This window comes from Bos grunniens, chromosome 5, assembly GCF_055505025.1.
Source record: "Bos grunniens cultivar Pamir isolate PY7600 chromosome 5, Bosgru_T2T1.0, whole genome shotgun sequence".
NCBI lineage: Eukaryota > Metazoa > Chordata > Mammalia > Artiodactyla > Bovidae > Bos > Bos grunniens.
The window spans coordinates 15,239,238-15,264,248 of NC_141169.1; the positions used below are offsets into that span (position 1 = coordinate 15,239,238).

Here is a 25,011-nt window from a genome sequence, read left to right on the forward strand (position 1 = left end):
TGTCTTTAAACCAAGTGTTGTTTCTGCTATTAACTAAATTGTCAAATATATGAATGACTTTGGGTCTAAAACTCTATTGCTTCTTCCCCATAAATGTGTGCCGAAGTATAACAAAATTGACCAAGTGAAATTTGCCATCCTAATAAAAATCTTCTGTGTCATCCTGATTAGAGATTCCCAGATTCCTCACTTTGCTTTACATCGTATTGACATAAGAAAAATTCTGGAGAAGTAAAGGCAAAATATGCTCCTTCAGCTGACTCTAGCAGTGGGCACAGAAAAATAACAAACCATTAACTTGGATACTGAGCTCAAAGAAAGGAAAACCTCACACCTGTGATCGATATCATTTGCTGGTTCTCGGTACCATCCCTGACCTTCAGACTTCTCTCAAAGAATTCGGGGGAAGAAAATGAAAAGCCATTTTCCCCAGGCCCCCCTTCACAGCTGGGAAGTAAAGAAGGAGAGGAGGAGTGAGTATCTTACTGCAGCTGCAGACAGGTATGTGCACATGAGCAGGTAAGCAGCAAATGAAGGGTATTGTCAGCAGCCACGGGAATTTCTCCTGAGTGTATCCATTTCATTGCTCTATGCCTTCCCAAGGCTTTCCTAAGCCATCCTGAAAAGAACCCACTGGTACTTCAGGCAGCTAAGTTCACTGTGTTGATTTCCCAGTTCTAACTTCATTTTCTCATATCCTGAAAGTGTCTTTCCTAGTGGTCACATCCTCTGCCTTTGCAATGGTTTGGAAAGCCTCTAGTTATCCATGTAAATGCCTTTCTTCTGGGTGAACTCCGGGAGCTGGTGATGGACAGGGAGGCCTGGCGTGCTGCAATTCATGGGGTCGCAAAGAGTCTGACACGACTGAGCGACTGAACTAAACTAAACTAAATATCACACTAATGTAGAATCACCTCTGAATAATACAGTCCTATCCCATACTTTTTCCCTTACGAATGACGTGATGGAGATGGATGAAGCAGAAAGAAGCAGAAAAAGAGAAGGCAGCAGAGATAAATGTTTGTTGATTTGTCTTTGAAACGAACACAAAGATTTCCTAGGCCCAGGCATCCTTAGAGATGGATTAGATGAATGTTTGTTGGAAAACACTGAAATACAGTATTGCTTTAGAAGTCACTTTTAAAATTACTTTAAATGCTACAATGTTGTAATCTATGAGCCATGAGGTAGCAACCAACGAATGGGAGTTCTGAATTATTATGGAATTGTTACCATATTATCTAAAATGTGATAGAATATTAGCAGTAATCACATTGATACCTGATGGTATCACTTAAAAATGCTTCAAGTTACAAACTTGCATAATTTCCTCATAAAACATTCACTATTGAAGCTTTATTCTATAATTATGTCCACCTTTATAATTATTTTCAACTGATATTAAATTTATCAAGGAACATATATACAGTGACTATTTCTTATGCAAAACCTTATGCTAAGCAGTATTTTGGGACATATCGAAGTTATAATTTTTGTGTTTCCTGATTTTACAGAGCATCTGAGTCATCCTTAATCCCTTCATTCAATCTATCAGCTTGTAGCTGTATGTTCTGACTCCAAAATATATCTCAAATCTATCTATTCCTTTTCATCTTTCTTATATGCCAGACCTTATGTTACACATGTACTTTGGGGCATATGAAAGTTATAATTTACATGCTTGCTGATTTAACAGAGAGCCTGAGTCATCCTTAATCCCTTCATTCAATCCATCAGCCTGTAGCTATATGTTCTAACTCCAAAATACATCTATCTATCTATTCCTTTTCATCTGTATTACAGTCACAGTGGCTAAGCAATCGTGGTCTTCCAGGAAACTACCTCCTCGCTCCTGCTTCTTCCTTTCCTCGCTCCTGCTCCACACCACAATCCAATCTACACTCAGCACACACACAGTAGTTTTAAAGCATAAACCAGGTCATGTCAATTACCTGTTATACAACTTTCAAAGGCCTTTGGACACTGGAGCTCACAAAGTAACAGTTCCTGCATCCTTCTCAAACCTCATCTGGTGCATATCATACCCCTTTCCTGGCTATGCTCAGCCACCTAGGCCTTCTCTCTCTGCCTGCCTTCTCTGTTTTAGTGCCTCAGCCTTTGCTTGTCTTCTCTCTCTAGTAACCTCTCCCCTCTCCCCTAATTCTTTCGTGTTTTTTTTTTTAACTTTTGATTTTAAAATAATTTCAAATATACATAAAATCTGTTGAATAGTATTAAGAGCTCCCATGTACCCTTTTTCCAAACTAGGATATTTGCTGTCATGACCACAGTAAAATGATGACAGTCAGGAAATTCCCATTGATCAAATACTGATTAAATATTACTATCTAATCTATAAACCTCAGTTAGATTTCACTGATTGACCTAATAATTTCCTGTAAAGTGCTGAGATCCAACACAGAACTTTATGATGCACTTAACTGATATGTTTCCTTAGTCTTTTTTAATCTAAAACAGTCCTTGGATTCTTCTTGTCTTCAATAGGTTTAAAGACTAGAGGACAGTTACTTCAAAGAGTGTTTTACATTGATTGTGTTCTGCTCAATACACTGTATTAGAAAGTACACCATGGATAATTGCCATATTACTGGTGATACTGACTTTCATCATTTGGTTAAGATGGTACAAGCTTTCTTCACTGCAGAGTTAGCTACTAAATACATTTATTAATGATAATGGAAGTATTTTGTAGAAATATACTTTAACACTCCTCCTGTTAATATTTTCTTTAGCACTCTTCAGACTTATGTTTTTTTAAGAATTTGTGCATCCCTCAATCTTAACAATTTTTCAAGACATTGTAAACTTACAGCAATGAAAAGTATTGCAGGGGATTCCGGGCTTCCGCCCTTCGCGGGTCCGCGGCCGGGAGGCTTCACCACTGTTTGCATCGTCCGTATCAGCCCCTCTGTCCCCGCTGCTCCTCCGACATACCCTGAGCCCCGCCAAAAAAAAAAAGGAAAAGTATTGCATACTTGTGAGTAGATTATAGAAGATAATGTGAGTAAATTCATTTTACCAGACTATTTCAAAAATGTTCTATTTATTTTTTAAGAATTCATGTAAAATATAATAATTCATGTATTTCTACATATACTACTCCACACACACATAAACAATGCCTAAACAGTGATGGAAAATTGACTAATATATCTTAGCAAGTTTTATTTTAATAAAAGAAAAATATTTTACTAATATCCAAATTTGTTACTGAAATATCAATATATATTCTAATTTTCTTGATAGTTTAATTTAGTAAAACAAGATTTTTCGTGGTTGTATATGTGTATTTTGTTTTGAAGAATCAATTATGTTGTTCTTTTTAATATTTTTATAAAGGTTTTAATTCTATCAAAATTTTAAAATTTACATGGTAATAGAGATGTAAAAAAGAAAGCCTTAAGCCATAAAAACAAAATTTTAACATAGATATACACCTTCGAAAGCACCAATTATTACTGTCAATTTACTTGGATATAATGTGACCAACAGTTTGAAAACTTTCCATTGATACGGAAATGTAATAGCGCCCCCTTATGGAAAATACTTTAATGACACTCAGTGGTTTTATACGTCTCTTTTGAAGTGGAGAGAAATATTAACTATATTAAAAACAACAAAATGGCACTTAATTTTTTTATTTGTGTAATTTTCCCCTTAATATTATAAATACAGAATTTCTACAAATTCCTTTCTCACATAGTATCCTTTGAATTTGTGTCAGAATGGCAGTAATATATCTAATGGAAAACTGAAATATAACAACTGACCATTTAATTTTGAGGGTGGGTAAGAATATTCATTTTAATATTAAGCAATTAGTGGTTAATATGTCTGATTAATCTAGATAGAACTGGATAAAATAAGAAAATTTTGAAAATAATAGCTAACTTTATGTAGCAATGTATTTGATATGCATTATTCTAGGTACAAAGCATTCTACATATATTAACTCATTGTATTCTCACATTAACCTTATGAGTTAGGTATTGTTCAGTTCAGTTCAGTCGCTCAGTCGTGTCTGACTCTTTGCGACCACATGGACCGCAGCATGCCAGGCCTCCCTGTCCATCACCAACTCCTGGAGTTTACTCAAACTTATGTCCATCGAGTCAGTGATGCCATCTAGCCATCTCATCCTCCGTTATCCCCTTCTCCTCCTTTTCCCAATCCCTCCCAGCATCAGGGTCTTTTCCAATGAGTCAACTGTTCGCATGGGGTGGCCAAAGTATTGGAGTTTCAGCTTCAGCATCAGTCCATCCAATGAATATTCAGGACTGATTTCCTTTAAGATGGACTGGCTGGACCTCCTTGCAGTCCAAGGGACTCTCAAGAGTGGTCTCCAACACCACAGTTCAAAACCATCCCTCATTTACAGATGAGGCAAAGGAGGCATAGAGAAGGATTTGAATTAGCCACTTGGATACAAAGTAGCAGAGCTGGCATTTGAAACAGGCAAACTGGTTTCCTGTTTTTAAGTACAAAATGCTGTTTCTCTATGATCAGATAATTTCTTAAAATATTTGATGTATCTATCTAAAACCCCTGAAAAATCCCAGAAACTGGCAGCTCATTATAAATTGGATCATTTTAGCTAACAGGTGGGTAGATTAGTTTGGTCTAGAATAAGCATGTGGATGTTTAGAAATGGCCTTGTTTATTCTTCTCTAATGATACTTCCACCTTCATTTTCTCCTTCTCACCTATTCCTACTTCCTTAAAAAAAAAAAAAAAAAGGAGAGAAAAAAGGAAAAATTGCATGTCTGTTCTGTGCCAAGCACTGTGTTTAAGGCCTGGAAAATACATTTCTGAATAAAACAAACATCTAACATTTGGAAGTATACAAGCTAAAGCAGAAAACGGAGAATTTGAGTATAGTGTGATTATGCAGTTCCAAAGATAGAGTACATAGCAAGGCAAACAATTTCACGAAGGAAAATATCTTCTAAACTGAAAGATGTGTTGATTCTAGCCAAAGATTAAGGGGGAAATGGGAAGGGTGGAGAGCAATCTGGACACAAAGAACAGCATGTGGAAAGAAATGGATTAGAAGGAATTCAGAACATTCAAAATGCAAATACAGCATGTGGCTGGGATGTAGAATGTGCTAGGAAAGAGATGAACCAGAGGTGACGCAGAGATTGTTGAGAACCGCCAAGTCTGTCTACCATCAGAAGCAGTTTGAACTTTATCCTAAGGGATTTTTAAGGGACAAATCAGAGTGAAAGTACACTTTTGAATGCTCCACTTATCTGCTTTTTTCTCTAGAAATGAAGGATAATAGGGAAGTCTGTATTTTTTTTTTTTTTTTTTTTTACTTTTAGCAGCATAAGATTTATATATACCAGTTCCAGTTCAGTTCAGCCTTTCAGTCGTGTCCGACTCTTTGCGACCCCATGAATCGCAGCACACCAGGCCTCCCTGTCCATCACCAACTCCCGGAGTTCACTGAGACTCATGTCCATTGAGTCAGTGATGCCATCCAGCCATCTCATCCTCTGTCGTCCCCTTCTCCTCCTGCCCCCAATCCCTCCCAGCATCAGAGTCTTTTCCAATGAGTCAACTCATCACATGAGGTGGCCAAAGTACTGGAGTTTCAGCTTTAGCATCATTCCTTCCAAAGAACACCCAGGGCTGATCTCCTTTAGGATGGACTGGTTGGATCTCCTTGCAGTCCAAGGGACTCTCAAGAGTCTTCTCCAACACCACAGTTCAAAAGCATCAATTCTTCAGCACTCAGTTTTCTTCACAGTCCGACTCTCACATCCATACATGACCACTGGAAAAACCCTAGCCTTGACTAGACCCAGGGAAGACAAATAAAAATGAACACAGCTTTAGTCTCCTCTGTTCGTGGGCTCAAGTGTGTCTCCAAAAGTTATGTTGAAGTCCTAACCCCAGGTACCTGTGAGTGTGACCTCTGCTGGAAATAGGCCACTGCAGGTCCAGTTAAGCTAAGATGAGGTCGTATTAGATCAAGATGGGCCCCAGTCTAATAACACAATTGTCCTTACAAAAAGAGAAGAGATGCAGATGAAGGGAGAACACCATATGATGATAAAAGTAGAGATTGGAGTGAAGTATATTTATGTCAACATGGATTGCCCAATACCACTGGGACTAAGAAAAAAGGCATGAAAAGACACTCCTCTAGAACCTTCAGAGAGAGCATGGCTTGATTTCAGACTCGTGGCTTCAGAACTGTGAGAGAATAGATTTCTGATGTTTTAAGCCAGCCCGTGCAATGCACTGTTATGGCAGCCCTCGAAAACTAACACAACGTCCTGCTTAGTTCTGCCCTTAGACCTTCATAGCAGGTCACTACAGACCACCACAGAATTCAGAAAGTGATAGGCAGTTAGTTGGCTCATGAGAAAAGGCCATCATTATACTTGCTAAGATGTTTTTCTGTATTTTCCTCTCTCTGAATTTTCTATATGGATATGTGTTTAGGTAAATGCAGTAGTCTAAGTACCCAAGAAGTTTCCTAAGTCTAGTGTCTTCTCTTTAGCCCACCGAGATAATAGTGCATGAAGAATTACTTCCTAGCCAGGTAATTCTCAAGATTTTATATGGATGCCATGATGAAAGTAAGAGCAAATGAGATATTGCATAGGAATATGGTAAGCTGTTGGCAGAATCTGGCCCCTAGAGTGTGTTGTTTCATCATAATATGTATTTCCTAATTTTTTTAATAATCATTTTGAATGAACTTAGATATGGAGTCCACTTTCCAACTGTCCCTCCAGCTCTTTTGATTTTCACCTTTATTTAACTTGAAAGATCAGAGTTTGTCACTATACACTGTTCACTTTGCTTTGAATATATGTACCTGTCATCTGGCTACATTATGCCTATAGAAGTCAAGGTGGGGTCTACACTGATCTGGTTTCTCTAAGCCAATGGGACAAACTATTGTTACCCTCATATGAAGGAGATTTGAGTCATGTCAAAGTCCTGGCCTCTCAGGTTTCATTCTTTTCTATGCTTCTTAGTTCCCATTTCTTCCCTGGGTTCCTGATTCTTTGGGCTTTGGGGCTACAGTGTCTAATCTTCAGCCCTGCATCCATTGGATGGGTCTTATATTTGTCTTCACTGATTTTACTGGAATTTGCATGTGGCATAGATTCAGAAAATATTGTTTAAATAGAACTGAAACATAATGTCTTGGCCATTTCTAAATCAAGAGACTAATTTATCTTGGCATCTCAAGGCTAGTCTTACAGTTACAAAAAATAGGAAGTCCTTGTATGTGGTTTGACTTTTATGGGATCTGGAAAGCCTCAAGTTTGTAAAGAAGCACCTTCAGCTTTTGGGAAATTCCTGAATATAATGGCCACTTTATATGGGCCAGCAATTGTGCTGAGCATTTTATCCCATTATCTTCTCTAATTCTCATAATAGCTCTAACTGGTAGATACTGTTATTAATCCCACTTTACAGATTTGAAAACTGAGATTCAGATTAGCTTGGTAAATTATCTAGAGTCACATAATATTACATGGTAGGGCGCATATGAAGAAAAAATTAAATTGTGTCCCAGGACCAAAGTTTTATTATGTGTGTGTGTGTGTGTGTGCGTGTGAATTTTGCATATTGTTTCTTATAAATTTAGAATTAATCTTTTTACTGAAATATTACTCAACCTGAAAACAGAAAAAAATGATGCTGCTTTAGTTGAATAAAAAGGAAGGTGGAGTCAGTATAAAAACCTCATCCATTGCCTCCCTAAAGACTAGAGCTCTGAGATTAAAGGGGGAATACATTTAAGTCTGTTCTCTGTATTAAATATTAGCTGCCACAGAGAGTGAAGCTAAACCCTAAAACTTTTGCTAGTCATTTATTCCTTGACTGGGATTTCCCAGAGCACACACACATGCATTCCTTGACTAATGGATATGAATTAAGGAGAAGAGCAAGGAAAAGAGCAGAACACTGCAGCCAGAAATGGACAAGCTGCTACTGCTAAGTCGCTTCAGTCGTGTCCAACTCTGTGCGAACCCACAGATGGCAGCCCACCAGGCTCCGCCGTCCCTGGGATTCTCCAGGCAAGAACACTGGAGTGGGTTGCCATTTCCTTTTCCAATGAAATGGACAAGGAAGGAGGGAAAAGTCGAGAGAAACCTGGCTAACACGAAGCTTAGGAATCCCGAGGTAAACCTTATATACACCCAGCTTAAAAGGTATTGATAAATAGTAGGGATGCAATAGATAACCCCTCTATACCTAGCCTCCCAGACCTCAGTATTAAGATCATCTCTTAACAGAAATGATCACATTTCACTGTTTCAAAAGTTTACAGTCTAATTTTCAGTAGCAGAGTCTCCAAATTATCTAAAGTATACAGTCCTTCTTAAAACAGGAGTAATTTCTTAAAATTCACATGGGTTATGCTAAGCAATATCCTCTCCCAATTATTCCTTCTTGCTTTTTAAGATGTGGCTGCTTTTATGGCTGCACTCAGGGTGACAGCTCCTAGTATTTCCTTTGTGTGAAACCAACTAGACGACTCTGAAACCTGGACAGCACAAGGGTTCAGGCCAGCCTTGAGAGGCAATCAATAAGACCAGGTGAGGCTGCCATTACCTGGCTGATCAGTGAAGGATATCACACGCTGGCAAAGGAACACAAGGTCCCATAGTCCACTCTGTCTAGTACACACTGGTAAATACTTTTGCCAGAAACATCTATGTATTTTTTTCCGAACAGACCAGAACAGTTTTGTGTTTCTTCAGTTACATTGCTCAGGCACTGCTTTTTTTTTCCTATTAAAAGATAAAGACACATTCACAGATAAATTACTTCCCTTTCTGATGACTAGGACAATGACGTAAAAAACAGAGATTTATAATTTTCCTCAGATTATTATCAAATAATTATCATCACCATTTTATTCAGAAATAGGATCATTCAATGACAAAAATATCTTTCTATCCCCAAAGCATTGTTAATGGCCTTGCTGCTGCTGCTAAGTCACTTCAGTGGTGTCCGACTCTGTGCGACCCCATAGACGGCAGCCCACCAGGCTCCCCCGTCCCTGGGATTCTCCAGGCAAGAACACTGGAGTGGGTTGCCATTTCCTTCTCCAATGCATGAAAGTGAAAAGTGAAAGTGAAGTCGCTCAGTCATGTCCGATTCTTCGAGACCCCATGGACTGCAGCCTACTAGGCTCCTCCGTCCGTGGGATTTTCTAGGCAAGAGTACTGGAGTGGGGTGTCATTGACATTACCCCAAATTATTTGAGCATAGTAAAGGAACATGTATGCCTTAATCATATACAATTGTTAAATTCCTATGAAACAAATGACTTGTGAAATGTCAGGTACTTTTCCATTTAATCATGACAAAAGCAAAGTAATGTCTGAACTAGTGCTTGCCATCACTATGTGCATTATAAAGTTAAGTTTTGTAGTAAGAATACCAAAAAAGTGATGCATCCATCAAACATCCCCATTCTAGGGATGTTACATTCACTCACCTGCCTGAAATAGAGAACCAGTTTTAACAGCCTAATTTGTTGGGAGTTTGTTTGTTTGTTTGTTTTTGACAAGAAACGTGCCTCTGTGCACTTTTTTTTTTTTTTTTGTGCTGCTTAGGGGCATAGTTGCAGCACGTGGGACCTTCCTTGCCTCATGCAGGATCTTTCCTTGTACCCAGACTCTATGGTTGTGGTTCTCATGCTCAGTAGTTGTGACATGTGGGCTTAGTTGCTCTGCACCATGTGGGATCTTAATTCCCTGTCCAGGAATTGAACCCATATTCCTTGCATTGCAGAGCAGATTCCTAACCACTGAACCGCCAGGGAAGTCCCCTTAAAGGTCTTATTTGAAAAAGTTGAAAATGTGAAATTGAAAAACTCAAGGTTAGGATATGAACTATGGTATTTTTAAAGAACACAGAAAGATATTCTAAAAGAATACCACAAAAGGGATGACAAAAAGTGCGTATTGCTTTTTCTATTGAAATTCATCTGTAAACGTCAACAGGAAATGTAGCTCAATTTACTTGTTTGGGTTGGGATTTGTTTGAATATAAATATTTTATGAAGAGGTGGCAAAAAAAAAATGAAAGTGAAAGAACCTTTGAGTGAAAAAATGCTCTCTGTTTAATGGATATGAGCTCTGAGTATGAGTTGAAAAAGTAAAAATAAAGTAGGTAATGCATTTTATATCATGATAATAAAATGCATACTATGTAAATAATTAGGTTTATTCCACTGAAGCTAAGTCCTAGAACCAGTTTATCAGTGACCTCACTTGGCTGAAGAAATGAGGGGTTGATATTTCTATTTAGAATGCCTGGTTGGCTGTTCATTTAGCTGTCTTTATCGACCTTGTATTACTTCATAGAGTAACTAGGAAAAAATGTATTGAGATATCAAATCTTATAAAATTGTTTACAAAAGGACTGAATGGAAATAATTCTCCTCAAAAGTATATTTAAAAAGTTTATAACAAATAAACTTCTATTTGTTCTGTTTGGCAGAGAGATTGGGCCATCCAGACCCCCTCTTGCTCAGAGACGATATCTTGTTCATTCAATCCTACCAGATAATGATATAACTGATCTCAAATGATCCCATACTGATCCTTTCAATATTTACTCAAATTAAAGAAAAGCTTCAAAATGAAAGGGAAAAAGTCATGAGACATACAGTGTTCTAGATGAGTGAATATAAGCCAGGCATCTGCATCTATGAATTCTGTTGACCTCATCAGTAAAAGGAGAAGGCAATGGCAACCCACTCCAGTACTCTTGCCTGGAAAATCCCATGAATGGAGGAGCCTGGTAGGCTGCAGTCCATGGGGTCGCGAAGAGTTGGACACGACTGAGTGACTTCACTTTCACTTTTCACTTTCATGCATTGGAGAAGGAAATGGCAACCCACTCCAGTGTTCTTGCCTGGAGAATTCCAGGGACGGGGGAGCCTGGTGGGCTGCTGTCTATGGGGTCACACAGAGTCAGACACGACTGAAGCGACTTAGCAGCAGCAGCAGCATCAATAATATGGGTAAATGCTGGTGATGAGTAGATCAAATGAATGTCACTTGGCTACCAGGTTTGCAAATTTTAAGTTTTACCAAAAACATAAATTGGTAGAAGTTAAGTTTTACCAAAGTTTTCAGATTGGGGTACAATGCTGTATAATGTTCTGCTTTTTTGCTTTTTGTAAACATTTATTTAAAGAACAGTGAAATGATATATTGTTGCAACTCTTTTAATGGCTTTTTCCTGAGAAAATTGTATTCTAAGAAATATAAATGTCTGTCTCTTCTAAATAGCCTCTATGCAGCTGACTATCCAGTGAAAAGTTAATAAATTAGAAAAGGAAGAGCAGCTGAGATATCATCATTAGTCTACAAGGTATGGCTTCTTCTATTTACATGAAACCAAATATAGAATTACATAAGCACCACAGAGTTTTTCTTTGTTGTTCATATAGATCAGGTGTTTTGGTGGTGATGGTAGTGATGGGGATGGTGGTGTGTGTGTCTGTATGTGTGTGTTTTGATGGTGGTGCTGGGAGGACTGTGATATGTTAAAGTAATGGTAGAACTCAAAAGGCTTTGAATTTAGGACAGGGTACTGTCCTGGTTCCTTTTCTAGTTTAACCTCTTTTGATGGGCTTTATTAATGATTGAGATGAGGATTATAGTAGGATAACTAGATCAGTCAGTTTTGGAGTTAGTCTATTGAGGTAAATTAACATTTGAAACATTTTACATCAATCCTAAATTATGAAGGAAATAATATGCTATACTCAGTAAAGGATATTTTATTGTTGTTGTTCAGTCACTATGTCATGTCTGAACATACGCGACCCCATAAACTGCAGCATGCCAAGGTTCCCTGTCATTCACTATCTCCTGGAGTTTGCTCAAGCTCATGTCCATCGAGTCGGTGAGGCCATCCAACCATCTTATCCTCTGTCGCCTCCTCTTCTTGCCCTCAATCTTTCTCAACATCGGGGTCTTTTCAAATGAGTCATTTCTTCTCATCAGGTGGCCAAAGTATTGGAGCTTCAGCTTCAGCATCAGTCCTTCCAAGGAATCAGGGTTGATTTCCTTTAGGATTGACTGGTTGGATCTCCTTGCAGTCTAAGGGACTCTCAAGAGCCTTCACCAGAACCACAATTTGAAAACATCAATTCTTCAACTCTCAGCTTTCTTTATGGGCCAGTTTTCACATCCATACATGACTATTAGAAAAATCGTAGCTTTCACTACATGGACCTTTGTTGGCAAAGTGATGTCTATGCTTTTTAGTATGCTGTCTAGGTATGTCATAGCTTTTCTACCAAGGAGCAAGTGTCTTAATTTCCTGGGGCAGCCACTGTCCACAGTGATTTTGGAGTCCAAGAAAATAAAATTTGTCACTGCTTCTGACTTCTCCCCATCTATTTTCAATGAAGTGATGAAACCAGATGCCATGATCCTCATTTTTTTAATGTTTTTGTTCACTCTCCTCTTTCACTTTCATCAAGAGGCTCTTTAGGTCCTCTTCACTTTCCACCATTAGGGTGGTATCATCTGCATATATGAGGTTGTTGATGTTTCTCCCAGCAATCTTGATTCCAGCTAGTGCTTCATCCAGTACAGCATTTCACATGCTGTACACTCTGCATATAAGTTAAATAAGCAGGGTGACAGTATAGAGCCTTTTTGTACTCCTTTCCCAGTTTTGAACCAGCCTGTTGTTCCATGTTCAGGTCTAACTGTTGCTTCCTGTCCTGCATACAAGTTGCTCAGGAAACAGGTAAGGTAGTCTGGTACTCCCATCTCTTTAAGAATTTTCCATAGTTTGTCGTGCTTCATACAGTCAAAGGCTTTAGCGTAGTCCATGAAGCTTACGTTAGTTGTAATTTGCTTGTTTTTTTCTGTCATCCAACGGATGTTGGCAATGTGATCTCTGGTTCCCATGCTTTTTCTAAATCCAGCTTTTACATCCAGAAGTTCTCAGTTCACATATTGTTGAAGCCTAGCTTGCTAGATTTTGAGCATTACCTAGCTAGCAGGTGAAACGAATGCAACTGTGAGGTAGTTTGAATATTTGTTGCCATTGCCCTTCTTTGGCATTGGAATGAAAACTGACCTTTTATAGTCCTATGGCCACTGTTTAATTTTCCAAATTTGCTGGCATAGTGAGTGCAGCAGTCTAACAGCATCATCTTTGAGGATTTGAAATAACTCAGCTGGAATTCCATCACCTCCACTAGCTTTATTTGTAGTGATGCTTCCTAAGGTCCACTTGACTTCACACTCCAGATGTCTGGCTCTAGGTGAGTGATCACACCATCATGGTTATCAGGATCATTAAGACCTTTTCTGTACAGTTCTTTGTATTCTTGCCACTTCTTCTTAATATATTCTACTTCTCTTAGGTCCTTACAGTTTCTGTCCTTTATTGTGTTCATCTTTGCATTAAGTATTCCATTGGTATCTTTGATTTTCTTGAAGTGGCCTCTTGTCCTGTCCTACTTCTACTTTATTGACATCTACTTCTGGAATCAAGATTGCTGGGAGAAATATCAATAACCTCAGATATGCAGATGACACCACCCTTATGGCAGAAAGTGAAGAAGAACTAAAGAGCCTCTTGATGAAAGTGAAAGAGGAGAGTGGAAAAGTTGGCTTAAAACTCAACATTCAGACAACTAAGATCATGGCATCTGGTCCCATCACTTCAAGGCAAATAGTTGGGGAAACAATGGAAATGGTGAGAGACTTTATTTTGGGGGGCTCCAAAATCACTGCACATGGTGACTGCAGCCATGAAATCAAAAGACACTGGTTCCTTGGAAGAAAACCTATGACCAACCTAGACAGAATATTAAAAAGCAGAGACATTACTTTGCCAACAAAGGTCTGTCTAGCCAAAGCTATGATTTTTCCAGTAGTCATGTATGGATGTGAGAGTTGGAGTATAAAGAAAGCTGAGTGCTGAAGAATTGATGCTTTTGAACTGTGGTGTTGGAGAAGACTCTTGAGAGTCCCTTGGACTGCAAGGAGATCCAACCAGTCCATCCTAAAGGAAATCAGCCCTGAATATTCATTGGAAGGACTGATGTTGAAGCTGAAACTCCAATAGTTTGGCCACCTGATGCAAAGAACTGACTCACTGAAAAAGACCCTGATGCTGGGAAAGATTGAGGGCAAGAGGAGAAAGGGACAACAGAGGATGACATGGTTGGATGGCATCACTGACTGGATGGACATGAGTTTGAGCAAGCTTCAGGAGTTGGTGATGGACAGGGAAGCCTGATGTGCTGCAGACCATGGGATCACAAAGAATCAGACACAACTGAGTGACTGAACTGAGTATTCTTTCCCATTCTATTGTTTACCTCTATTTCTCTGCATTGATCCCTTAAGAAGGTTTTCTTATGTCTACTTGCTATTCTCTGGAACTCTGCATTCAGTTGGGTATATATTCCCCTTTCTCCTTTGCCTTTCGCTTCTCTTTTCTCAACTATTTGTAAGGCCTCCTCAGACAACCATTTTGCTTTTCACATTTCTCTTTTTGGGGGATGGTTTTGATAACCACATCCTGTGCAATGTTATGAACCTCCTTCCATATTTCTTCAGGCACTCTGTCTACCAGGTCTAATCCCTTGAATCCATTGGTCACCTCCACTATATAAAGTGATTTAATCACCTAAATGGTCTACTGGTTCCCCTACTTTCTTCAATTTAAGCCTGAATTTTAAGGATTTGAGTCACTATCAGCACCATGTCTTGTTTTTGCTGACTGTATACAGCTTCTCCGTCTTCGGCTGCAAAAAAATTAATCAACATAATATTGACCATCTGGTGATGTCCATGTGTAGAGTCATCTGTATGTTGTTGGGAGAGGGTGTTTGCTATATCCATCAATGGATAGCTTATACAAAATGTCAACTTCAATAGTTCTAGTAGTTACCTAGAGTTTTATGTCTTTTCCCTTTTTGACGCAAAAAATCTACAACTAAAAGTTATGGGAAATTTTATGTAATTGCTATAATTAATAGTGATTTTATTCATATTCAGTTGGCATAGACATGTATATCTTTGAGGAGTGACCAGAAAATACAGTGACAAGAAAAAAAGGCAAAAGGAGAAAGATGTTTTACTTTTCAAGTACTTTTTAATTATGAATTCCAAATTCTACCTACCTGAATTATTGTTCTCCTGAAATATTACAGTTACTGTATCTTCATTTTTATTTTGTTTAATTGAAGACAGAATTCATATTCTACTTGATTTCCTTTTTCATCTTCTTCATACCTATGGTTCCTAACCAAGAATGAATATTAGAATATGTTTAAAAAAATACTCATATCCTGTATCCAATCCCAAAAGGATTCAAATTTGGTAAGTTAGAACTATGTCTTTAGAAAGGTCACAAGTGACTCAAAATCATAATTGTAGTTAAGAAGTACTATGTCTTATCTGAAATATTCAGGAATCAAGCACCCATTTGAAGATTCAATTTAAAAAGTAACATCTATCTAACAATGCACATAAACAGAAATACATGTAAAATGCAAATATACTTACATAAAATTATGCCATAAGATGTCCTTTCACCAAGGTATTAGGCTTCCTCATTATGACTCTAACACCTGAAAGTGAATACATTTTCTCCATCTCCTTTGACCCACTCTGAACACTCTAGTCCCTTGGACTGCAAGGAGATCCAACCAGTCCATCCTAAAGGAGATCAGTCCTGGGTGTTCATTGGAAGGATTGACGTTGAAGCTGAAACTCCAGTACTTTGGCCACCTCATGCGAAGAGTTGACTCATTGGAAAAGACTCTGATGCTGGGAGGGATTGGGGGCAGGAGGAGAAGGGGACGACAGAGAATGAGATGGCTGGATGGCATCACCGACTCGATGGGCATGAGTTTCAGTAAACTCTGGGAGTTGATGATGGACACGGAGGCCTGGCGTGCTGCGATTCATGGGGTCGCAAAGAGTCAGACACGACTGAGCAACTGAACTGACTGAACGGAACACTCTACTAGCCCTCCTGTCAAACTCCCTGGACTGATTTCCATTTGAATAACCTTTGGCTCTGTCACATCTAGGTGTGAGTTTAAGGCCAGAGTTTATAGAAAGAGTGGAAAGTAATGCAAAAGCAAATTTGGGACACTTCATACTACTATTTATTGATTAAATACTACACTGGCTTAGAAAAAAAAAAACAGGGAGGGGAGCTCCCAGGTAAAAGTGAGAAAGTTGGGAAAAGATGAATTGTTTACACCTTAATTACAATGGTTTCTCAGCTTAGTATTAAGAATAAGCCAGATTTTTAGTAAGTAGATGATGAAAGAAAGGGTGAAGAAATGAACGAACAGCTGAAGAACTAACTGAATGAAAAAAGCAGAATTCATTTTACTTTTGTTTCCATGGCCTTAGTTTCCTCATCTGTCATATGAAGGCATTAGAAGGCATTCAGATTCTCTTCCATCTGAAAGGATTCCTGCAATTTTTCCTATTACTCTGAGAACAGAAGACACTATTCCCTAGTGCAAGGCATGTCCCCAAATTATACATCAGCTGCCCTTTGGCAAGAGAGGGAGTGTAGAGGGATGTGTGCTACTTGGCCGTATACTATCATGTTAAGCTAAAGGTTGGCAGGTAAAGTAAGCATTTGCTACAGCAGTTCTAACGTTGGGATAGCTCATGGAAGAAAACACTATTTCAACACGAAAACAAACAAAATTTATATTACCGTAACTTCTGAAATAAAGAGGCAGATTTATGTGCCTTCCCATGAAACGCTGTAGAAAATAAATTATTTCTTGACATAAGTAAGATTCATAGGGAAGAATGCAGAATGCTGTCATTTTTTAAAGAGTATATGTTGAGTGTCTCCATAAAGACACCTAAGAAACTGGTAATGGTGGTTGCCTTCAAGGATGGAAAATGGGTGACGAGAAATTTTGAAGGGGGAATTTAATTTATACTGAACTATGACAATTTTTGAGTCCATATAATGTGAATATATTCCCTATCTATAAAATATTATTGAAGTGAAACAAAATACTGTATTAGTGAAGATGAAAAAAAAAAAAAAAACTCTTAAGTTTTAGTCACCAGTGGAATTATATTTTAAATGCAGTGATGTAGTCTGTTAGTATGTCCATAGCAGATGAAGAATATTTGGCCAAAATAAATCAATGGATACAGTGTGTACACTACCTCTCCTCTTTTGCTGCTTTATCCATCATTATCTTTAAAATATGACCAATATAGTGGTAGGACAGTCAAATAAAATCTTTTTAACTAGATGACACTCAATGGAGTTCTGCTTCATCCAACCTCATATATACAACAGTTTCATAGAAATCGTCATCACTTTTTTACACTTCAGAGACAATACCAATCCAGCAAGCAGTTCACCTCTGCATGTGATTTCCTGGGAGCCTATAAGTACTTTTCCAAGAATTGTGAGACAACATTGTTAATGTTGCTGTTTAGTTGCTTGGTCTCGTCTGACTCTTTCGTGATCTCACGGACTGTAGCCCACCAGACCCCTCTGGCCATGGGATTTCCCAGACATGAATATTGGAGTGCATTGCCATTTCCTTCTCCAGGGGATCTTCCCGACCCAGGGACTGAACCTACATCTCCTCAATTGCAGGTGAATTCTTTACCACTGAGCCTCCTGGGAAGCTCATGAGACTACATTCAAACACCATTTAGCCATAATACTCTCCTTTTCTTTTGTCTCTAAAGTGGTGGTAACTCTATTAGTCAATCTATTAATCCCTCTTGGAATGTGATGATTAATTACTATGAAAAGCCTAAGTGCTGGCGGAGGTGCAAGACAATCCCATTCAGGTAGCACAAGAGAAATCAATGAGGGAAACAAACATCATTTTTGAACTTTATTTGTTGCTTAAAATGTAATGCCATACAAGTTTAACAATCACTTAAAAAAGGATTTTTATTTGCATAAAACAGAAGCAAAACAGAAAGATATGAAATAAAATGCCATCTTGCTTCAAGTTTTCAAATCAGTACTTAGAGTACTAATATATAGCTATATACACTGCAAGTATATTATAGAAATATACTATGAGTAATCTTGAAACCACAATAAATATCAAGTAGGTTTTTAGGCACACGGCATAGAAAAATGCGGAGTCAGCTTAATTCTTGAGAGTGCTGAGTGACTCATTCTGAGATCATTTTCACACACATGTATTTTACACAAAATATACAGCCATCACACACACGATCCCCAGTCACTTCTGAATTTCACCTTTCATCCCAGCATCAGTGCCTTCTTATTCTTTGATACTATTGCTCTATACAGCTATTACATAAGAAAATACTTTGCAGTTTTCTTCAACTAATAGCCTAAGAAGGTATCAATGCTACCAAAATAAGTGCAGCCTATCTACACGATATGTTCATGGAAGTGTGCTGAGCGGCACCAGCTTACAGAACTGTTTGTTTTAATCCTGGGGGTTACCCTGAAGGCAAACTTAATCGATTTTGAAGTATACCATTTTTGAGTTTCCCATAGCATGACAGCCAGAAATTGTTAGAAACTGAGGTAACACCTATTTTTATAGAGATAGGAATCCCTGGAAAAGACAAATGCCAGAAGTATTTTTAAAACTTCCGATCAATGTGGACCTCAGTCAGTTATTGTATACTTTGTCTGTGACTCTTTCTGCTCAAATGTAAACCGAAGAATCCAAAGGAATGGTCAAGCTGAATTTACCCTTGCCGTTAGGATTAAAGATCACAGCCACGGAACACCTGAGATCACCCTCTGATAAGCGAAGTCTGACGCTTCTCTTAGTAGAGCCAATGTTCATTAATAAAAATGAACCAAATAACACTCACTGATTTCTGCACCCCCCGCCCTCCACCTCCAGCTACAAGTCAGATTCCGGCATGTCTGGCATGTCGGCCATCAAGTACCCTATCCCATAGCGTCCGTTGGGAGCTGTATCCAGAGTTGGCGATCCACTCTGTTTTCGATAAATATTTTTACCGAAATTTGGAGAGGACATCTCGCTTGATATCTTGCCATGAATGAGGCTTGCATCATCTCCCTCTAAGTTTACGGGCTCCTTCAGGACCCTTCCTCTCTTATAGGTCACAGATGCTAAATTACCAGAACTATCATCTATCAGGTTGCAGCGGCGGATGATGAAGACAACTGGGATGGGCAATATTGCCAGGACTATCAGAGAGATACAGATGACCATCCCCCACGTTGGGTAGCTCAGAAATTTCTCAGATGCCTGTTAAAGTCAAAAAATAATTATTAATCATCTAGCATTCTCTGCAGGGATGTGAAAAAAAATATATTTATCTCAGGTTTATAAGCAAAGAACCTGGGCTAATCTTGTGACTGATTAATAAATTGCTGTGGAAGTGACAGTAAGCAACTTCCAAGGCAAAGCCTTAAAAGCCTGATGATTTCTGCCTCTGTGTCTTAGATGCTACCCTAAGCCCATAATGCCTGGAAGAAGTCAAGAACGAAAGCTCACAGAGAGAGCCCAGCTCTCCAAGTTCAGTTAACTGCATGAGTTGACTCAAGCAAGACCCAGAGAAGAATCTTCTAGCTTATCCACAAAACCCTAAGAAATAATGTCAGCACTGCTTTCAGTCATTAAGTTGTGGGTCACTGTTACTAGGCAATGGATACCTGTTATATGTGCCACATCACGTTTCTGCTGCTGCTGCTAAGTCACTTCAGTCGTGTCTGACTCTGTGCGACCCCATGGACGGCAGCCCACCAGGCTCCTCCATCCACAGGATTCACCAGGCAAGAATACTGGAGTGGGTTGCCATTTCCTTCTCCACATTACCTTTCTAGAATCTGAAATTAAATTTTGAACTACATTTGTCCCCAAGGGTTTTGATAAAGGATAGCCGACTTATTTTTTTAGAATAGTCATGAATTGAGTTGTTGTATAGAATTAGTGACCATAGAATAAAGGTCAGAGGTAGCTCTAAAAATTAAACATTCTAATTTTCTAATAGATAATATATATCTTGTGACTGCATTACGATGTAGCTAATGCAGCTTGAGAAAAGAAACTGAATGCTGCTGCTGCTGCTGCTAAGTCGCTTCAGTCATGTCTGACTCTGTGTGACCCCATAGACAGCAGCCCACCAGGCTCCCCCATCCCTGGGATTCTCCAGGCAAGAATACTGGAGTGGTGGGTTGCCATTTCCTTCTCCAATGCATGAAAGTGAAAAGTGAAAGTGAAGTCACTCAGTCGTGTCCGACTCTTCGTGACCCCATGGACTGCAGCCCATCTGGCTCCTCCGTCTATGGGATTTTCCAGGCAAGAGTACTGGAGTGGGGTGCCATTGCCTTCTCCAATGCATGAAAGTGAAAAGTGAAAGTGAAGTCACTCAGTCGTGTCTGACTCTTAGCGACCCCATGGACTGCAGCCTACCAGGCTCCTCCAATCCATGGGATTTTCCAGGCAAGAGTACTGAATATTCACGGCTAATAGAAGACAGGCAAAATTCTACTTCAATATTTATTTAAATTATATCTACATTGTTGATGCATATTTTCATTGGCAGAGAGTGTCTCAGATATGATTTTATAAATTTATGCAGGAAAAATTTCTGGTGGTTTGATCAATATGTTCTCTAGCGTCAAAAGCCTAAATAATTATTGGTCCATCTATGGTGATGTGGATAAAATTACTTAAACGAGGTCCAAGTCAATGTTTCTTACATACTAAAAATATTCATTACAAATAAAAAAACATACATATTTGGGGCCAAACAAAACATAAATCTTAAGATCCCTGCATAAAAGCAGTACCACCCATTAAACAGCAAATTATATTGAAAAAAGTGAAAGCCAAAAACCTCTAAAATGATATTCTGTGTATTCTTTTATCTGACTTCTTCTTTTTATTTTACCTTATCTTCCATCCATGCATTATAGCCAGGAGGACTTAATCCCATATTCACAATGCTAGCGATCAGCAGTGATAACAGCATTAGAGGAGAAATATATTTCCACATATAGTAGTAATATCTATTGGGAGTAAAGCCCAGCATATCCTTTAGGTCTTCCATAAACCTAAATAGAAAGAAATAATTTAATTATTCCTCGAGTTAAGGTAGCTATATTAAAATATGCTAAATTAAATGTCCTTTAAAATGTGCATTATGTCAATGGTTTGACCAGGGTTAAACATGATACCCTATGACACTTTCTACTGAATCTAAAAGTCATATTGGAAGATGACGTAACAATTAAGAACATTTATAATGTAAAATGGAACCAGTGTACTGTACTTTTTATTTGGAGGAAGTCCCCTTAAGCCAATTATTGGAAAGTGAAAGTGAAGTTGCTCAGTTGTGTTGGACTCTTTGCGACCCCATGGACTGTAGCCTACCAGGCTCCTTTATCCATGGAATTTCCAGGCAAGAGTACTGGAGTGGGTTGCCATTTCCTTCTCTAGGGGATCTTCCCAATCCAGGGATCAAACTCAGGTCTCCCACATTGCAGCCAGACACTTTACATCTGAGCCACCAGGGAAGCCCATTTATAATTATTGGAATGTCTCCTCCAACTGATGACCTTCCATGCTATGAACACAATATTTGCAATACATTAAAATTTCCTTGTTTCTCTCTTTTTTAAAAAATTTATTTAGAGATAATTAACTCACATCATCCAATCCAACTGATCCAAACTCTCATTTCTGTTTTCAGTCTGATGTCATTTGATTGAAAGAGGGTCCACACATTATGATTCTTTGATTTTTTATTTTTTTCTGAACTCCTTTCTTCATCTCTGCTAAGTGCCTCCTAACCTCTGTGTCATTTCTGTCATTCTTTTTTTAAATGAGCTGGGCACTCTGTCCCGTAGTTTCCAACAGTTTAGATTTTGCTGTTAATAATTGCATCCCACACTGTTGGCTTCACAAGTGTATCTCATCCTCCTATTTCCTGTGAATTAGCACTTAGACTGAGTAATGATTAGACTTATGTGTTTGTTTTTTAAAGTCAAGTTATTGAGACATTATTTACCTCAAATAAGATTTGCTTTTTCTTTTTTTGGCTGCATGGCTTGTGGGATCTTAGTTCCCAGAACAGGGATCAAACCCAGGGCCCCAGAAGTGAGAGCGCTAAGTCCCAACCACTGAACCACCAAGGACTTCTGCACATTCACACTTTACAGCTGTATGATGTTAATGCTATCAGGAGCATGTCGCCATTACATACTGGTTTATATCCCTTAATATTTAATTCGAGATAAAATATGTACTGCCCATCCACCAGTCTTGTACTAATGTTTCTGTAGACTTTTTGGTTGTCTAAAGCTAGTTCTCCAGTAGATTCTTCAAAAAGGGATCACAGTGACTATATTCCCTAATTTCTTGCATGTTTAAAATTATTTATGGTCACTATATTTGAATATCAGGTCAGCTGAATTTAAAATCTGTAGTTTACATTTTCTTTCTTCGAAAATCATAAATATGTCTACGTAAGATTGTTACAAAAATTTTGTTGACTATCAGATTTTTCTATTGTAAATGATTTGTTTGGTACTATTTTTTACCTGCATGCATGCTTTTTTTTTTTTGGTCTCCAAGTAACATCCTAGGCTTTGTCTTGGTGTCAGCCTTTATGTCTGTTTCTTCCAACTATATCATTTGCCCTTTCAACACTCAAGTTATTTGCTTTGGTATGTTTCTTTAATTACAGTTTTCAGAGTTATTTTCCAGCCACTGCATTTAGAGGTCCTCATTGCACAAATGTTGAATCATCTTTGCTTGACTGCTGTTTCTGTTCATTTTCTTATCCTTGGTGATTTCTTTTTGGTTTTAAAAAGTATTCTTCCTTTCTAGCTTCTAATTCTTGAGGAGATATATATTGTACTTGTTGTTTTCGTTTTAATTTGACTTCATGTATTAAGTGATTTTTCTGTTATACACAATTGTTTCCTGAGTTCTATCACCTCTGTTTTCAAATCTCCCTTGTCTCTAGTTATTATATTTCTTAATTTTAAAATAACTGATATATGCTATTCTTTTGTGGCTTCTATCATTTTTCAACACTATTTCAACTTCATTTTGAAATCTTATGAGTTTTTCATCTGTTTTGCTTGTGTGGATTTGTTATCTGAAGGGATATTATTCTGCTCCTTTCTGCTTTTTTTTAATGACTTTTGTTTATGATTTAACCACATTTATATGAAATAAAATTTCCTGAATTTTGGAGAGGGAAGGATACATGGGCATTGCTTCTTTTTTTTTTTTTAATTATTTACTTCTTTTTGGCTGCATTTGGGTCTTTGGTGCTGCACGGACTTTCTCTAGCTGTGGTAAGCGGAGACTACCAGTTGCAGTGTGTGGGCTTCTCATTCCTGTCGTGGAGCACAGACCCTATAGCATGTGGGCTCAGTAGCTGTGGCATACAGGCTTAGCTGCCCCGTGGCAGGTGGGATCTTCCTGGACCAGGGATTGAACCTGTGTCCCCTGCACTGGCAGGCAGGCTCTCAACCACTGGAACACCGGGGAAGCCCCTTCTCTCTATTTTTGCAAAGTAATCAAAAGAGGCGGCCTCATAGTTTATCAGTTTTTTTTTTTTTTTTTTTAACCTCTGTTCTCTTTCTCGTATTTACTTGGACTTCCTTTTCCAACACTTGTACTGCCTATCTCCTGCTCAGTTCAGGTTTTGCTCCCACCACTTTGCTCTCAGTGCAGAGCTTTATCTTGGAAGAGAACTCTGGGTTGTTCATTTCAAGATTTTAGAGACCACTTTGTTCCAGCACTGATGATCTTGTTGTGTTTGGATCCCTCTGCAATCTGCGAAATGAGGCCAAAGATACCACTTCTCCCAGTTTAGCTCACTATCTTCAGGTTAATCAGCCTCCCACACATTGCAGGGAGGACCTGGGAATGAGTAGAGAGCTGTCAGAGGCCCAGCTGTGTATCCACTACCATCACCCTCACGGATGTGATACCGCACAGCTTCTGTGGCTGCCAGTGGTTTGTCCCAACCTTTCATATTTGAGGGTCCACGGGAATATCTTCTTTCCGGTGTCCATGGGTATTTGGTTTTGCCTTCTAGTCATTCTTTTTCTCCTTCATTTTAAAAAGGAAACTTGGGGAAATGCAATCTATGCAGCCATCACTTTCAGCATCATAGGACCTTCCTTCTCATTTTCTCTCAATCATATTTCTTTCTAATCTTTTAACCCAGGGATCAAACCCAGGTCTCCTGTAGTGCAGGCAGATTCTTTACCGACTGAGCTACCGGGAAGCCCATACAATATTTCTTTTTCTGCATCTGAGTTTGCTATCTCAAACGTTTAGGTTCTGGAAGGCTTATTTCTCTCAACCCTGTCTCTGGAAATTTAGGTAAACGTGGCAGATCACAGAGCAGAACTGAGCTCATGAAAACACTGAAGGTGAACAGGAGGAACATAAGATTCCTGCAGACGTTTAAAGGAGGGAAAAGTGATTAAATAAGAGCATTTTAAACGAGAACTCCAATTGTGCTCCTTGGACAAGCTATGAGCTTTAGAGACCAACAGATCTGGTTTCAAATCATACCTCCATAATTTCTAAATGTATATCTTAGTCCTTCTGAACTTCATTTTTGGCATGCTCAAGAAAGATAATACCCATCTTGGAGAGTTATTCTTAGGATCATAGACAACATATGCAAAGCACACTATCTTACAAACAGCAGAAATTTATAGATCCAAGTATTATTAGTAGTAATATTCCTATTGTTGTTATAATGATTATTATCTAGGAACTACTAAAAAGAAATATTTACCACTATGCCTATTGTAAATGATGAACAGTCTAAATGGAAAACTAAATTATGATCCTACTGATCCATAGATCAGTCCAGTAAGAGTATCAAATTCCAACACAGTGTGGGTGAGGAGTTGGGGGTAGCTCAGTAGACTATAGAAATATCTGGTTTTGAAATTAAAGTTAAAAGCCCTGATTCTACAACTAAGATACTGTGTCTGCCCATACAAGGCAGG

The 25,011-nt window shown here is 38.5% G+C and overlaps 1 protein-coding gene across 2 annotated transcripts in view; it reads right to left on the reverse strand.

The window, feature by feature from the left end:
• Positions 1-17,880: 17,880 nt before the first annotated feature.
• The window catches only part of SLC6A15 (solute carrier family 6 member 15), a 56,554-nt gene continuing 49,423 nt past the window's right edge, over positions 17,881-25,011 (reverse strand). For both annotated transcript variants that reach the window (XM_086403703.1, XM_086403704.1), the window contains exons 11-12: positions 20,916-21,078; positions 17,881-19,267 (exon numbers count right to left, since the gene is read on the reverse strand). In XM_086403703.1, the coding sequence (XP_086259829.1) occupies positions 18,896-19,267; positions 20,916-21,078 (535 nt within the window). In that variant the 3' untranslated portion in view covers positions 17,881-18,895. The remainder of the gene's footprint in view (positions 19,268-20,915; positions 21,079-25,011) is intronic.